This window comes from Chaetodon auriga, chromosome 17, assembly GCF_051107435.1.
Source record: "Chaetodon auriga isolate fChaAug3 chromosome 17, fChaAug3.hap1, whole genome shotgun sequence".
NCBI classification, from domain to species: Eukaryota; Metazoa; Chordata; class Actinopteri; order Chaetodontiformes; family Chaetodontidae; genus Chaetodon; species Chaetodon auriga.
This window is the reverse complement of record NC_135090.1, coordinates 16,560,087-16,576,558: the sequence shown is the minus strand read 5'-3', so window position 1 is coordinate 16,576,558 and position 16,472 is coordinate 16,560,087. Positions and strand designations below refer to the sequence as shown.

Genomic DNA, 16,472 nt, shown 5'->3' with positions numbered 1-16,472 from the left:
CCACAAACAGCCTGATCTGCACCTCAGGAGGAGGTCATCGAGGGTCTTTGTCTGCTGTCATGAAATCAGTGCATCTCCAAATGTAATGATTTTGAATTTCTCTGCTGAACTGCAGGATTACTGTTCCTTTATGGCTTGAGAAAATCCTCCTAACTCTTAGGCTAAAAAAAAAAAAAAAAAACTACTTACATGCCATCGGATTACGTGACAAAGAGCTTTGTCACAAAGTTTTTCTTTGCTATGAAAAGCTAATATTTTTGAGACGAAGGCTTTTAAAAGCTGAATCACAAGACCGGCTCTGAGATAATAAGAGACAACACAGCGCTGCTTTATTTGGATGTGAAAAATAATTCTTTATTTCACAAAAACAGACTTTTTTCTGTACATAGTGGAGCTGCATACCTGGGTTTGCTGAAAGCACAGTGAGGGATCTGTGTGTATGTGTGACACACACAGGCAAAAGGTTTAAACAGCAGTTAATAATCCTGTCTGTACTCACACACACGGGCCTCTCCGTCCAGCCTTCCTGCTCTCCTGTGATGCCTCCCAAACAAACAACTAAACACACAGACGGAGAAAGAGAGAGAAACAATTTCATCACTTATTTTTCCTCCCAGCCCGCCTTGATTGTTTTGATTTCGCGCTGGTGCCGCTCACTTTCTGACGTATTTAAGCTGGAGGCTTACTCGGCTGCCGCGGTGCACAGCATTCGTGTCAGACCATCAAGAGCCATCACTGGGAGCGGGGCAGGATTCAAAGAGGAGAGCCACCACTGCATCAACCCCCCACCGCCGCCTTCCATCAGGTAACATGTGGAAAAGGTTCCCATCACATCAGACACATCAAAGTGTGGCTCCGGATCCCTGAGGAGGAAAACAGGAGGAGGGAGGCGATGAAACAGGAAATGGGTTAAAATGCGAGGGAAAGGAGACTTATGCCACGTTCAAGAAAGTAAACACGACTCACAAACAAACTATCAGGCATTGTGGTGCACAATAAACAGCATCAGCATCTGAAGGTAGACAAATCTTTCATCATGTGCTGGGAAGGCTCCCAGCATGCACTGGGGTGACAGATTCATTCACAAGTCCCTCTGTGTGTGTGTGTCCCTGCACGGTTACTGCTGATGCTTCCACACTTTCATCACTGTTACACAGTTACATGTTACCAGTAAATGTGGTCAGACTACCAGTGATAAACATAAGGCGGCTGAGTGAAAGCAGCTTCAACTGCATTCACCATTTTCAGCAGAGGGAGTAACTTCTGTACGTTTTTGTACTTTTGAACTATTTAATGCATTTTAGTGTTCAAAAAGCCAGACGTTCTGGCTCCGCTGGTCTTTTGTTAATTGAGTTTTTGCTCACAGTATGTGAGTGAGTGGTTTGGATCTGTTGGTTTTTTTTTTTAAACAATCTTTTATTTTGTAGTATATTTTATCTTGTAAAAGTACAGGCAAATCTTCATTTTGAATATTTTAATAGCGATAATCACACAAACGACTAAATTTCAGAAAGCAAGCCATTTGTATTAGAAAATGACCTCATGGATTATCCAGCTGTCAATAAACCAGCACTTTTACAGGTTTGGCCTCGACGGTTGAGGGGCTGGTGAGGGACGGGGGGGGGGGGGGGGGGGGACTGAGTGCACAGAGGGCCCACGAAGATACTACAATCACTAGGCGTGGATGTCCGGAGGGGCCCATACACAACGCCAGGGTAAGGTTAACTTTAGACCACGTTTGAAGAAGAAAAGAAAATCCAGACTAATGTCGAATCACCACCATTAGAGTCTGGACAACTCAAGTCGTCCACGTATGACGAACAGAGCCCTGAGCTCACTGCTTCTTCATCACTATCAGTCTGATCAACGCTTCCCGTCTCCGTCAAATTAAATTCTGTCCCAAATTATGACGTCGGATAAACTGTCATTGATTATTTCTGCATTATTTTATCCAACTCCAGACTCTGCAAAGCTGCATGAATGCTGCCTCGTTAAAATCTTCACTAACTACCCAAAACAAAGGCTGTAATGATCTTAATTAAGGCCTAATCAGGATTAATCAGATGCACTTTTGCTGAAGAGAATATGAATGTCCAACAATTTAAGGTTTATTATTTGTTTACTCAGTAACATTTAAGAGTCACTCGGTGCAACTTTAATCTGATGGTTTAATTGATTTAGGCAATCTAAGAAAAGTCTTCTACTTTGATTGGGCAGATTTATCTGTAAAACCTAAAATTTTACACGTATAATCCAACAAGGTACGACTTTATTTTACAAACTAGGACTTTAACACTTTTGTAATTACCTAATTGATCTCACTGCCACTTTGTCTTGCAAACTTGATCCCACACTGAAGCCCCATGTGGAGCCAGTTAGGAGCAGATTAAGTGTCCCTCACCCCCCCTCTCCTCCATTAAAGAGGCAGGAATACAAGCCGAGTCAGAGAGCCGTCTACTGTGCCACGGGGGAAACAAACATCTGTTTTCCAGAGGGAAACAACGAACCCTCGACTGGAAATGTGCTCATCACACCACCAGCACAGCAGAAAACAGAGGAGTGGACATGCAGAAGGATTTTAAATTGGACTAAATGGATATCTTTAATGCTCAGTGTTTGCGGAGGCAGTGAGGCCTCATGTAGGAAACTGATTGGGTAGATTTTAGCTGCCTGAGAAAAGCTGGTTTGTAATTTCTGAAGTGGCAAACCGCAAAACTCGACGGGCTCAAAAAGCCGGATTTAGCGACGCAATCAGAGGAGAGTAAATATAAGACTCCACTGAAAATACAGTCAATATGAAACATGTCTGTTTTCTACTTTTGACTAACTGAGAAACTATGCAACTGTGGTCTGAGAAAGGCCTTTAAAACTTGCGAGATTTTAGCCAATGACTAAATAAATAAACTCACTGACGTCAAACAACTGGAACGTCCACACAGGTTGAAGCATGCAACCTCTGTGTGGACGCTCCTTCATTAAGTGTACTTGTTGCCTCATGCCTATTGTTTAAATGCCTGTTAATCTGGAGCAGTCAGTCTCTTTTTATACTGCATCTTATTTGTAGGAACAGAAAGTACCTAAACGGTACACAATGCAGTTTATCTAATTAGAAACTATTTAAATCTCTGGAAAAATGTTGCATGGCAACAGCAACCTATTTTAGACACTTCAGTGGATCAAAGCCTAAGCCTAAGCCTATTGAATATTGACCTTAAACAGCGAAGCATAATTCTACAAGATGCATTTAACTGTGATGCAACCTGTATTCACTTATATGGACTTGACAGACAGCAGGTATGCTAGTTTTTCTGGTGATGGACGGAAAGGTAATTTAGTTTGGGCGTGTATGGATGCTGAGTTTAAGGCAGTGGTGCAACAGTCCAAAGATCAGAGGAAAGAAAAAACAACACAATGTTTCAAACTCAGATTTTTATTAGTCAGTACAAGTAAAACGAAACTGAAGTCGAGTATCTTCATCCCCTCCAAAAACGCACTTCTTCTGCGTCGGTGCTGGAGGCTGAAAAAAATGACTTTCACACGTCTTTCTCCCTTTGAATAGACTTGTGCCGCCGTCCTTCAAGGACCTTTACGAGACGTAAAACTATCGCCGGAGGGATCTCACGCAATGAAAAAGCATCGCTTCACAAATATAACATTCCGAGTTTTAAAAAAAAAAAAAATCAATGAAAAATAATTTCCCCAAATATGCAAACGTGTATGTGGAAGGAACATAAATTCTAGGACAGACACTCTGCTTTTCATACCCAAAGTGAAATCTAGATCGGTGTTTCACCAAAAGTTACTCCCATGCTGCTGATATGGAAGAGAAGCAGTCAGAACTGCTCGCTGAAAAACTAAATGACAGTGGAAACATTGCATCAACTACATTCTTTTGTTACTCTCTTAGCGAAAAATAGCTATCTCGGGATTCAGCTTCTGTGACTAATTGACTTACACTTGACCGCATGCACGCACGCATACCATGCACGCACTCTGACCTATATCAAACTGACACTAAATTACATATTTAATGCAATGCTTCAAACTGGAGCAAATAACACAAAAAGTGAATTATATATATCCACCTCTTATTTTCTTTCATCTTCTGTCTTCCCTCTTCAGTTCAGCAGCCCTCTCAGAGCCTCCCGCTTCTGTTACATCTCCTGGTGTTGTCTCTTGCCCTCCTCAACCTTCTACACAGCCGCCATTCTTCGCCGTTTTTCTTCTTGTGGCTGCGGAACGAATTCTTCTGCAGGATAACTTCTGTCTCCTTTCGCCCCCACCATCACCATCCTCACTTTAATCCACACACCTTTTCCATTTCAGATTCTCATGGCAGGGCCTAAACTGAGAGACTGGCAAGTGTTAAAAGTCCTGCCCCCACCTTCATGGCATCCACAGTGATTTAAAGAGCTCAAAGCTACATGTCCAGTCAGTACCGAGGGGGTAGAAAGGGTCTTTTTGGGGCGAACATTGGACCAACATTTCCCCCTCCTCTTGGACCGGGACGCTTGCCTCTCAACCTTGGATCGGGGCCGTGGAAACGAGGAAATGGTGCACGTGGGGGTCCTCTAGGGTGTGGGTGGTGTGCTGGGTGGGGAGGCCGTAGCGGAGGCCGCAGACCAGGATGACGGATTTCAAGATGAGGTGGTGGTCTCCTGGGAGCATAGTGTGGAGGATGGGGACCGTGCCATTGGTGGTCATGGGCAAAGTAAGGGTCCTCTGGGGGTGAGAGAGGGGGGGTGAGGCGCCCCCGAATTCTGGGGTATTGGTGAGGGGGGCTGCCTGGCCTGTAATATGACTCATCTTGGTGGTGGTAAGCGTCATTTTGAAAGAAAGGGGCGTCTCGATGGCGGAGCTCACCGCGGTAGCGTTCAGGGTCCTCTTGGTAACGCAGGTCATTGGGGTGAGGGCGTAAATTGTCGGGGTGAGGAGGGTGAGGTCCATCAACGTCGTACAGTGGATCATCTGGATGAAATACGGATTTGTGCTGATGGTCGTGGACCACCATCCCGCTGATGACACTGTCGACTCTGGCCCCAACGACCTCCCTGGTGTCTGCGTGAGGTGGCAGCTGATGCTCTTGGGGAATCATCACACCACCGGTCATTGGTGGAGGACCATCAAAGCCACGGGGAGGGGGAGGCAATTTCGGAACAGGGGGAAGGGCGCTTCTGAGGTAACCAGGGGATGTGGCGACGCCCTGCTGGGAGGCCATCTCTTGAGATTGTTGAGTTTGCTCTGCTTGGTATGGATAAAGCACTGACGTCGTATTATCTCCCACGCCTCCGGGCACTGTCACATTGTAGCCACTAGGTTGCTGAGAGTTCCCCTCTGGGTAAATGTCACCATACCAACCCCTTTCACTCACCCCCTGAAATCCTTCAACCATCTGCGTGCTACTGGCACTGCCTGGGGCTCTTTCTCCAGGCATTGGCCCTCCTGTTTGTGCAGAAATCTGCTGGTAATGTGCGACAGGCGCAGTAATCCCATGCTGTGGCATCTTGTGTTGGCCATATGGGTACGGCTGGTAGACCTGCCCGTTCTGAGCTCCACCTGGCTGCAAGTGAGCTTGCGGTTGGGGATTGTTGGGGTTCTGCTGACTGGTGTTGTGGTATACAACAGAAGTCGTTTTAAAAGTTTCTCCAACAGATGACTGCGCTGTGCTGGAAGTGAACGGGGCCACCACAGCCTTGTCCATGATCTCATCTTGAGTTGGGGTGCCTCCGCCCTCATCCCGCACGGGAGTCCCATCCTGGGTGTCTGCCCCAGTTACTGGGCTGAGGTTATCCCCTCCCTGCACTGTGTGTGCAGAAAAACCCAGGTCAAATGCACTGAACGCAGAGTTCCCCTGCAGGAAGTTGTGTATTTTAGACTCTAAACTCTCAGATGACACAGACTGTTCAGGCTCTGTTGTCAAATCCATGTCTCTATGGAGAGCCTGGACCAGGGCAGAGGCTGGGTTGGAGGTCTGAGGGGGGGCTTGGGAGCTTGTGTTCTGCCTTGCAGTGGAGTGGGACGAAGAAGGCGCCGGTGCAACAGAGGAGAGAGACTTGCTCTGAGAGGGCACTGCTGATGCAGATGTGGATGAGGAACAGGAGGGAACCTTGCCTGCATTGGAGGAGTCTGAGGAGACATTTGCTGCTGGGCTGCTCAGAAGAGAAGTGACGCCTAAATGAGGAAAGGGAGAATACAGAAATGTATTTCAAGTAAGCTTGCTGCTTTTAATGTATGATATAAAACAGATACATGATGCAAAATAAAGGTTTTGTTCTCAAAAAAAGCAAAGGGATCCTTATTCTCACCATCAAGGCTGCCTTGGCCCTGGACTTTGGAGAGAGCACCGAGGAGGTCTGCAGGACTCACGTCCACCTTGGAAAGCAAGCTTACGAGTGAACTGGCATCTTGAGAGGCCACAGAAGCAGGAGGCGTGGTCTTCAATGAGGAGCCAGCAGGGGCGGCAGCAGGAGCACACTCCACTGATGGTCCTATGAGACAGAGAGGGACAATCACTTTCACTGTAAATAACAATAATTAAGTGTCTGAATAGCGAATGCTGGGACATTTACAATCAAGCAAAAATACATTTTCACAAGTGGGACAACAGAGGTTAAGGTGAGGTGTTCCATCACCAGTTTGACGTTGTTAGAACTCACCTGTGTTCTTCATGACCGAGCTTAAACTGTTGAGGATGGAGCCAATTTTACTCAGATCAACACTTTCCACAGCTGCTGCAGGGGCTGCTGCAGGGGCCGCCACCTGTGTGACAGGCTGCTCTGCTGCCACTGATCGCTCCGTTTTTGCAGGGACTGGAGTGGACACCGCTGGGTTGGTGGAGCATTTGATCTGCTCCTCAACTGAGCAGAAAAATACAGCAAAGAGACAGAGTTTGGACGCTGTCAGATTGGAAGTTTATGTAACAAAACATGACAACCATTGTTTCATATTTGTAATTAGGCAACACAACTCATTTTGTCATTGCTTTCCTGCAAGTGCAGATGATTTATGGCACCAGAGAAGTCACTGCCAATAAAATAATGGAGGGGAATATGCTGCCAAAAAACACTTTAACACAGCCTCACCGGATTTCGGTGGAAAACAAAATTGTAATCCATCTAAAAAATGAAGCTAGAAAAAAGGTTCTTCCTTCAGAGAGGCCATTAAAAAACAAGTTCAAATACAAAACTGCTACTACTACTATGACACGATGCTAACATTATAAAGACAAATAATCTGACAATGGTGAAATTATTTAGGGCTGCAACTAACAATGATTTTCATTATCAATCTGATTGTGTCCTCAATTAATTCTCCATAAAATGTCAGATAATAATAAACAAAATGGTCAGTTTATAGCAGCATATATATGAGTAGAGCATCGAAAGCAAAATATCTTCTCTCTCAGTAAATCACACACAAACAGTATAATACCATCTTTACAAGCTAATTAACAAATAGAAGTGCATGCACACACAGATCATATGTTACACCATCAGAGACGAGCGTGATAATTAACACAGATCATATACGATAAGCAGCAGGTGTTGAGGCCAATGAAAAAAATTGAGTGGATATAAAAAAAACAGTAAAATGGCAGATCCTATATATGGCTGTCTGTAGCTGTAAAAATGTGTCTCACTATCGTCAGAAGGCTCTACGGGTAGGGAGAAGTGTTCCAGTGAAATTGGCTGGAGCACAGATTGGAAGAAGTGCTTGGATGGTGTTTGTTGACATATGAAAGCTGTGATAAGAGTTTTGTGTGATTTTCTGCATGAGTCAGTGACTTGACGTGTCTATTTTTGGTGGCGCTTCTCATTTTCATTATCTCAACACGTTTGCTGCCACAGAAAATCAGCGTGCATAATCAGACAGCATTTATAAATATTGCATTTAAAAAGCCCTCACTGTGCTATTAGTCATTAAGAGAGCCCACTCCTTACCTATAATGCCAGCGCTGTCCATTTCCTCTTCAGAGAGCTCCATGTCTTCCACTTGCCGATTGTCGTCCTCCCCGAGTGCCTCCGCGGGTTTGGGGGATCCTCCTGGTGAGGACAGAGGGCTCGGGGCCGGCGCCTCTGCCTCGTCCTCCATAGCAGAGCCATCGAGATCTGGATCGGGGTGGGCCAATTCCAGACCGTGAAAAGGCGACTCTGAGCCCGTTGGGGACGGTGCATCTGCGGAGGGTGAGGGGATGGGTGACTCGTCCAGGTCTGGCAAGGTGGCCTTCAGGGCGTCCAGTTTACGCTTCAGATGGGACACCCGGTTAGCAAACGTCTGGTAGGCCTTGAAAGGAGAAGTGATGGAGCATCAGTACATGAAAAGTAAAACAAAGCAACGGCTTTCATAGGCAGCGATTCAACACTCAACACATCTGGTCAAGAGTTCTTGTTCTCTCTGTATTTCTTGCACTACGTGCTTTCCTGTTATTTCAGTTAGTAAGGAGCTTAACTGAGTGTACATATAGGATTTTCATCCATCTGTAACTCACATTAGCAACAATCTTGACCTCCTTGTACTGCATCTCGTAGAAGATATCTGCGTTGCTGAGGGCCTCCATGAGAGGAGGTCCTGTTTTGGATTGTTTGTCAAGGAACCTGACAAACTCCTGGAGCTGCGCACTTCCCTCCTCAAAGTCCTTGGAAAACTTCTTTCCTCCGGCCTTATCTGTAAGAATCAGGATGGTTTTTGAGGTAAGAAAAGAGAAAAGCCACTTGAGAGCTTCAAGCCTACTGTATCTGTGTGCTGTAGTAGGACAGACGGTACAAGAGTAGAGGGGAACTAAAAACGGGCACCTTTGAGCTTCCTGAGGGCCTCAGAATTGCAGATGTCGACTCTCATGGCTGCCAGCTGTTTTTCTCTCAGGTCAAGCTCTTCCACAGATCTCTTGTACTTGCACAGTTTATCCACTAATGCCTGGGGCTGAAGCAGAGGGAGCAGTTAGACCAACACAACATTTGACTAAAGGAGAAACACATAATAACTGAATTCATTAGCCTCCTTTGTAAAATATATCGCAGCTTAGTTCATCTTAAAAATTCAATTTCCTACTTACCACAAACTCAGCGACAACCTTGGACTGCAGATCTGCTTTAGACTGAACTGGAGCTTTAAGAAAATAAGAGTTACAAGTGTAAAACAGGGTTACATAAGAGAACAACAACATACTGTGATTAATAAAATCATTATGGATGCCAAGTCTACGGTGTGAAATTTTTTAATAGAACTTGACAAGGTTGGCATTGAGGTGAGCGATTAATAAAAATGTCAAAATAAAGTACGAAAAAAATAAACACTTACTTTTTTGCTCCACGGGTGTCTCAGGGGGGGACTCCTCTTTGACTAAGCTACTCCTCAGCTCAGTAATGAGTGTCCCTGAATACACACCCCTTTCCTCCCAGATGGACAGTATCCTCTCCACCGGTTTAATTACCTTATGGTTACCTTCAGAGCTGGAGAAAGGAGAAGGAGGAACGGAATTAGAACAAGTGAGCCGAGAGATTTATGTTTTTTGTCGTAATGACATTTGTTTTATTTATGCGTGATGAACGTCTCTGAATGAATAAAACACAAGCTGGGACAGAGGAGACAGAGGAAGTGAGAATCAAAAGACAAAGGACGAGGCTGAAAGGAGAGGAAAGAAAGGGCCACAAACATTATCACTGCATCTACCACACTGTACATTCTCCCATTTCACTACTTACTTGACCAGCAAGAAGGCTTCAGGAAGCACCTCAGCGAACGCCGTGCGGTAAACAATGGCATTTTTCCTTTTACAGTTCTGAATGACATCATTGGCCAGGTAGAAAAGGTTGAGCCTGTGTGAGGCATTAGCTGTGTGAGGAAAGACAGATGGTAATGTTAGAGACGGTGCTACTCTGCTGAGGGAGGAAATTAAACTATAACTTATTAGTCTGACCAGCAGCCAAACACAAAACCATCAGTTTGTAATGATGGTAGATGAGAGATGCAAAGCTTTGTATTTATTAAGCTGCAAATCAAAGACGTTTGGGATTTTTACTTAATAAACTGCAATAAGAATTAATGAATCACTCTGACTAACTTAAAGACAGATTAATATATGACAATAACCATTTAACTTCAATAGACAGTATGTCATGTAAGAGAGCATGCAGTCAATGGATATATGACATTTAATCAACCTCAGACTGTGCAACATCACACTACACCATCATCGCAAAGCTCGTTGCCATTTCAGCTTTTGTGATAACAACAGGGAGCTTTTTAGAGAGAGAGTGCAAAAACAGCCTACTGAGCTTTCACACACACAGGACCGAGACAAAACCTTTTCTTTTATTTCCTAAGACAACCAAATTTCTCTACTGTATAACGAAATTATCTCATCAGAATACATGTGAACAAAAACCCCAGATGCAAAGTAACTCCACTAACAGATCCAATTTAGGTGATTTGTGTACTGCAATGCAAGCCGTGGGGGGGGGGGGGGGGGGGTGTCAGGAAAATGATCATTATCTTGTTCAAATTTAATACATTTTTATCGCTTTGCAAAGCATTTTAAACATTAACTGCAATCAAAGCGCAAAGCAAATCTTCAAAATCAACTGTTTTCAACAGCCAATAAATCTAACAAAGTTTCCAATTACAGCTGTAAAGACTGTAAAACATAAGCAAAACAATGTGATAACTTGCTAATCCTTTTGACATATTCTCCACTGAAAACAGCACAAAGACAATATATTTAATGTTTGACCTCATCGATCGTCATTTATTTTTGGAAATATCTGTTTATTCTGAATTTGATGCAGCAACATGTTTCAAACAAGTTGGGTCAGGAGCAACTACAGACTGGGAAAGATGTGGAACGCTCCAAAAACACCTGTTTGGAACATTCCACAGGTAAAAAGGTTCATTGGTAACAGGTGACAGTATCATGATTGGGTATGAAAGGAGCATCCTGGAAAGGCTCAGTCACTCGCAAGCAAGGATGGAGCGAGGTTCAACACTTTGTGAACACATGATTGTAGAAAGGAGATTACTACATGGGTTCGAGAACACAATTCATTTGCAAATGGTTGTAATCGAGGTTGCACTTCCTCCAGGTGATGGAAAGAAAGCCACAAGTCTTACAAAAAGCACAGACTTACAACATTTCGACTACAACATGCAAAAAAACCCCCAAAAAACTGACATATCCTTTTTAATAGTGAAGGGGTTAACTGCCACTGGGTCAACCATAAAATCTCTAGGCACCCATAGATACATATGACTGACAATATGAGTCCAAGTGTCCACCAAAACACCTTCACCAGAAAAAAAGAGTTCACTTTCAAGTTACCTACAAGGCATACTGACAGTTACATTTATGAACCACATTGATATTTGATATCTCAAATGTGTGATCTATCCAGCAGAGCAAGACCTGGAAAGCCATTTTACAATCCACTACTTTAAACACAAACAGCAAGCTGAGACAAAGACAGACACGAGGGAGTCATGGCCACCTCTGAGTTTTGACAAACTCCTCACTGTCATGGAGTTTGGGAGCAAAGCTAAAGTCTAGCAGCCAACCATGGCAAAGAGGCTCACAATAAAAAAGCTTATCTCCTGCCGCGGTGGATGTGAAAAACACATTAACATCATTTAAAATCGACACCTGTTTCTATGACAGACACACCAAACAAGACAATCTCCATTATTCAAAAGCAAGGACCTCTGACAAAACTGAACACAATGTCCATTATGTGCATTTTTACTGCTTCTGATAACATGAACTAACAGTTTGGCTTGTTGATCGATCTGTGTTAACTTCCTATCTAATGGCAGATATGAAACGCAAAAGCAGCAAAGCAAACAGTGCTGACTGATAAACTGCATTTTCATTGTCACTGCGATATGAACATGAGAAACAAACACATTGCAAACGACATTTTATTTACACAGGCCATTCAAATTCAGCATGCGAACATCTGACCTATCAGATGGAGCCATGGACACACAAGCCATGCATTTACACCGTTTTGGCCAATTAGACGAGGCCCCAGGTTTCCCTCAGCTAGCAGATTAATTGGTGTCAACTTGGTGGCGACTGCAAGGATAGCTAGCACAATATTCATGTGCAATTTGTTGAATAAAAGCATGTTTGAAATAATTTATGTCGTGTCTTTCAGTGAGTATGGACTGTTCAATGTTTAGGGTCTATGTAAGCAGAGGCCCTATTAAAGCAGAAAGACATCAGAACTGTATATCTTAGACACACACTTCATTATTTATTTATCATAAGGCATGCAGTCATTGCAATATTGATCAATGTTATAGCACATTACAGATTTTCCTCAGATCATGCAGGCTTTGAAAACTGTTACAGCTAATGGACATCACCAAAAGATGACTAAACCCTATTAAAGCCAGGGTGGACAACATATTCTAGAAGCATGTTCTGTTATTGAAATTCTCCTTTCCAACATGCTAGCCCGACAGCGGTGAGGATTAATAATAGCCCTGTTTGTTGTTTACATTCATTGTGATTATGTTAAGTGTTTTCTTACATGTCAGTGAGACATGAGGGAGCTGGATACAGTCAGCAATGAAAAGGATGCGATGCACTGCAGCACACAGGGGAGTGGCTTTGGAGGGAGGTATGAAGATGGGTAATGGAAATTTAACTTAAAATCAAGCTTTTCTTGTTTCTCCGACACTGATTGGATTTTATATTGGATATTCTACAGGCGCAACTAACAATTATGTTTAATAGCAATTTATCTGTCCATTGACTTTTAATTGTTTAGTCTACAATTATCAAAAGAATTGTGCAACATGGCAAAATATAATCAGAAAAACAGAAAATCATAATTTCCCAGAGCCAAAGGTGACATCTTTAAGTCCAACCAACCCAAGCACATTCAATTTACAATGACACAAAACAGAGAAAAGCAGCACTGCCTCATATTTTTAGCAGCAGGAAACAATGAACATTCAGCATGTTTTCTTCATAAATGACCTAACAACTAAACATTAAACCATCTTTTTGTTTTAACCTTGTTCACTTGTTGTCTTCTTTGACAATGATTACTCAATCACCAGGGCTCTGAAAATACCACTGATAATGGACTTACAATGCCTGCTGCATGCACATAGTCAGATCACCAATACATTTTTTATAGCAAAGAAACATACTCAGTCTAATAAACAGCTATGTGACCAAAGCCAATGAGAAGACAGCTTTCAGAAGGCGACACCATAGTTGAAACCACGGACCAAGAAGCACAGCCTGTTACTGTTTAAACATTTACACGCTGATTGCAGTGACAGGACAGGTCTTGCTGTCGCGGTGAGCAAAATACCAAAGCCAAACTTTACAGTGAGTCTTTACGTTCAGTCACACTAAGACACACATTAAAGCTAAAGTTACACTAAGCCTAATCTACGAACAGAAACAAACACCAGAAAAGACCTCAACCCAACAGAGACAGCTCATGTGAACGCCATACAAGGTGCAAAGGTGGGAGAAGCTGTACACTGGATTTCTGTTATGAAACAACATACAGATTGTGCAATTTTTGTTGTTGCATAGCATAAATTTAGTCTTTTCAGGCGGTTGAACGAGTCATTACAGTAAGTTCTTGGTTCAGTTTTCTCAGCCTATTAGAAACAAAAGCAGCATTTGGTAAGTTGACCAGTAAATTTAAACTGACAAACTTGGCTGCTCTATTGGTGATATGGCGAATTCCTTTCTTGACATAATCAGATATAACTTCATTCTTTCACATCTGCAATATTAACATGAAAAAACTTTTGCACTTTTGTAACTAACTTCTTGTAAGTGCAATGCAAAGTGTTAAATGAATGTACCCATCTGCTGAGAGCAGGGCTTGACAGCCACGGTTGCCAGCTTGCCATTGGCAATGATTTTGATCAACTGACAGCCAATTTTTAACATACAAAAATAGGGACAGCAAACAGCAAAACGTGAACCTCAAAATAAATAAATTCTTAATATCTGCATGAGAGATAACCAGAACCAGACAACACTGCATGTCACAGCACTGCACATGTACTGGTGCTTTTACTCACTCAGGCATCTGCTCTAGAGACAATGGCAAAGCAAATTAAGTTAACTGACTGTGGGTTGAAAAGTTCAACTAACCAATCGATATCACAAATGAGCCAATTGATTCAACTGACAAAAGACTAGATGAACCTGAACTACAAAAAAAAACAAAAACAACATTTGTGAAGTCTTGGGATGTGAAGTGTCCCAATATCATTGAACTGCTGCAAACATCTCCATAAGTGGCACCTCAAATTCACTCATTCATGGTCACACATCCTACAGAACCGCAGGGCGGGACAAGCAGTGGAGCTTGAAGGAGCAGCTCGAAGACACAATGAGGTGGAGGCCGAAACAGCTAACACACCCATTAGAGTCAGCTGGATTCATTTTTTGAGGAATCTGTGCAGAACATGACAACAGTCGCACTAACAGTATTTTGTATACAGGGAATTGGGGGTAAACATGTAGTCAATGACAGATTAAAATCACTATTGAGATGGTGGTTTTCATGTTTCAGGTGTGACTTCATCAGCCTGTAGTCTGCACCACAAATGTTATCGACATCGTTTCAAGGGTGGGATTATTTCAACTACAGTAGGCTCAGACAATACACTTAACAGAGCAGCACCATGGCCAGATTAATCTGTTAGGGAGGGCCTGGGAAATATATCTGCATTTGCGTCCCTGATGCATCCAAGTTTCCATCAAGTACAGTGCATCCATCACGCTATAGGTGGCTGCTTTGATATATTTTGCAAAGAGACGAAGAAACACACAAATTAATGTGCACTGCTATACTCTGCCAGGACTTTACTTAGGAAAATGCACCATGTGAGCACAGTATAAACTAAGATAATACAGCTGTTTAATTAGATTTGGACACAGCAACCTTCTACATGACAATGAAACAGGATAATGTGACCATGCAAATCTCAATTAATACTGTACTGTTAGTGGTGGAAGGTCAGAAACAAATTTTCAAATAGCTAAAAAGCAACTCATGCACATTGAACCTGCGACTTTTTGGTCCCGGGACGGTTTTTGATGGCTGGTAATCAATCTTTGACTAACACTTGACAACTGCAGTAAAGGCGCAAAATCAAACATCCTCTTTAACAGGAACTTTTTAGTAGTTTAGGTGAGTTTCTAATGTCGGGAAATTAGGCAGCATTAGTTCACATAAGCATAATAACATTTTATATCAAAGAAAAAGAAAGAATTCCACTTGAAAGCAACTGTTTGTCTACCGAAGCTTCTGTATGATCAAGACCGTATTAGCTTCGGCTAAATTAGGAGGAGCGCACGTTTCATACCTCACTATTTCTCGGTGCTCCAAAGTAGGACAAATCTGACGCTTAGAAAGTCAAAAACAGCAAAATATTCTCCCATAAAGTTACATTAGACACTAGAGGATTGCAATGCGTTGTGACCAAACTAGATCTCCCTTGCAGCCGGAACAGCGACTGTCAGTTTAACAGGTTACGTAGTGAAGCTGCTTACATTTTTTCAAACACTTCATCCAGTGTCGCACAATCAGGCTGTGGTACTTCTTGTTGTCGATGCACCACGTTGACAGTCCTTGGATTGAATCCATCGTGTTTGTGACGCTTTGAAACTTCTTGTCTAAATTAGACTCCAGAGAGCCGCCGGTAGCGGCTCCTGCTCCTGCTGCCATGTCCGAGGGAGCTCGCGCTACGCTTTAGCTATACATCCATTCCTAAAATCAAGTGAAGTTAGCTGTGGCTAGCACTTAGCTTAGCACGCTAGCTTAACATAGCAAAGACATGATCTTATTCAACAGCCGCTCAGCTGCCATTGTAATGTTACAAACGCTTAAATGTTCAGCAGGATATTTCCTATCACTTTCCGAGTTTAGAAAATGTCCACCGTGAGCTTCTGAATCGGAGCTAATAGTTTATATCCTTAACAAATTCAGGCTTAAACTTAGCGCCTTGCGACATCCTGTATATCTACGCATCCTGCTGTTTACCCGTTGCTGGTGGAGCGAAGAAGGACACTTCCGCAAACACGACGTTAGTATGGCGCCACCCAGTGCCACGGAAGTCAGTATTTGTCAGCGCCACCTGCTGGTTGTTATTGATAGCGTAAACCTATTTATTGTATAGCATGTACAATAAGTGGAACAGGGTTGGGAGAAGTATTCAGTTAAAACAATAGCAATACAACGATGTTAAGACACAATACAAAATATTACCCGGTGAAAACACATTGACATTATCAGCAAAAAGCACATAAATGATCAGAAATAAGGATGGCCTCTTTACAAGTGTTATCGATCATATTATAAATCTTCGTAATGCTCATGTATGCCAGTTCTTACTGACAGTTTAATCAATAGTAATGCATCATAATCTAAAAGATGATCATTTTTTTAGATAATCAATTTTTCTGTGATCTACTTCAGGCAAGCTTGGACTGACAG

The 16,472-nt window shown here is 42.8% G+C and overlaps 1 protein-coding gene across 2 annotated transcripts; it reads right to left on the bottom strand.

The window, feature by feature from the left end:
* Positions 1-334: 334 nt before the first annotated feature.
* Positions 335-16,035, bottom strand: rprd2a (regulation of nuclear pre-mRNA domain containing 2a). 2 transcript variants are annotated; one of them, XR_013078432.1, is made up of 12 exons: positions 15,530-16,035; positions 9,702-9,831; positions 9,298-9,449; positions 9,053-9,105; positions 8,793-8,919; positions 8,489-8,664; positions 7,941-8,283; positions 6,657-6,857; positions 6,306-6,488; positions 4,086-6,171; positions 687-863; positions 335-558 (listed from the first exon to the last, which is right to left on the bottom strand). XR_013078432.1 is itself a non-coding variant. In XM_076755187.1 (10 exons), the coding sequence occupies exons 1-10, from the start codon at positions 15,702-15,704 to the stop codon at positions 4,433-4,435; spliced, it is 3,279 nt and encodes a 1,092-aa protein (XP_076611302.1). In that variant the 5' UTR covers positions 15,705-16,035; the 3' UTR covers positions 1,424-4,432. The 2 variants fall into 2 exon arrangements, 1 of the variants encoding a protein (XP_076611302.1); XM_076755187.1 differs by lacking the exons at positions 335-558; positions 687-863 and having other exon boundaries at positions 1,424-6,171.
* Positions 16,036-16,472: the final 437 nt, after the last annotated feature.

Bases quoted from the DNA above. Each gene is read 5' to 3' on its own strand.
- rprd2a (XM_076755187.1), bottom strand. From the start codon at position 15,704: ATGGCAGCAGGAGCAGGAGCCGCTACCGGCGGCTCTCTGGAGTCTAAT. The intron at 6,858-7,940 runs GTAAGGAGTGGG...TTTTCTGCTCAG, and splicing joins GGACAGCGCTGGCATTATAG to TTGAGGAGCAGATCAAATGC. The intron at 6,172-6,305 runs GTGAGAATAAGG...TTCCTCATTTAG, and splicing joins GGGCCAAGGCAGCCTTGATG to GCGTCACTTCTCTTCTGAGC.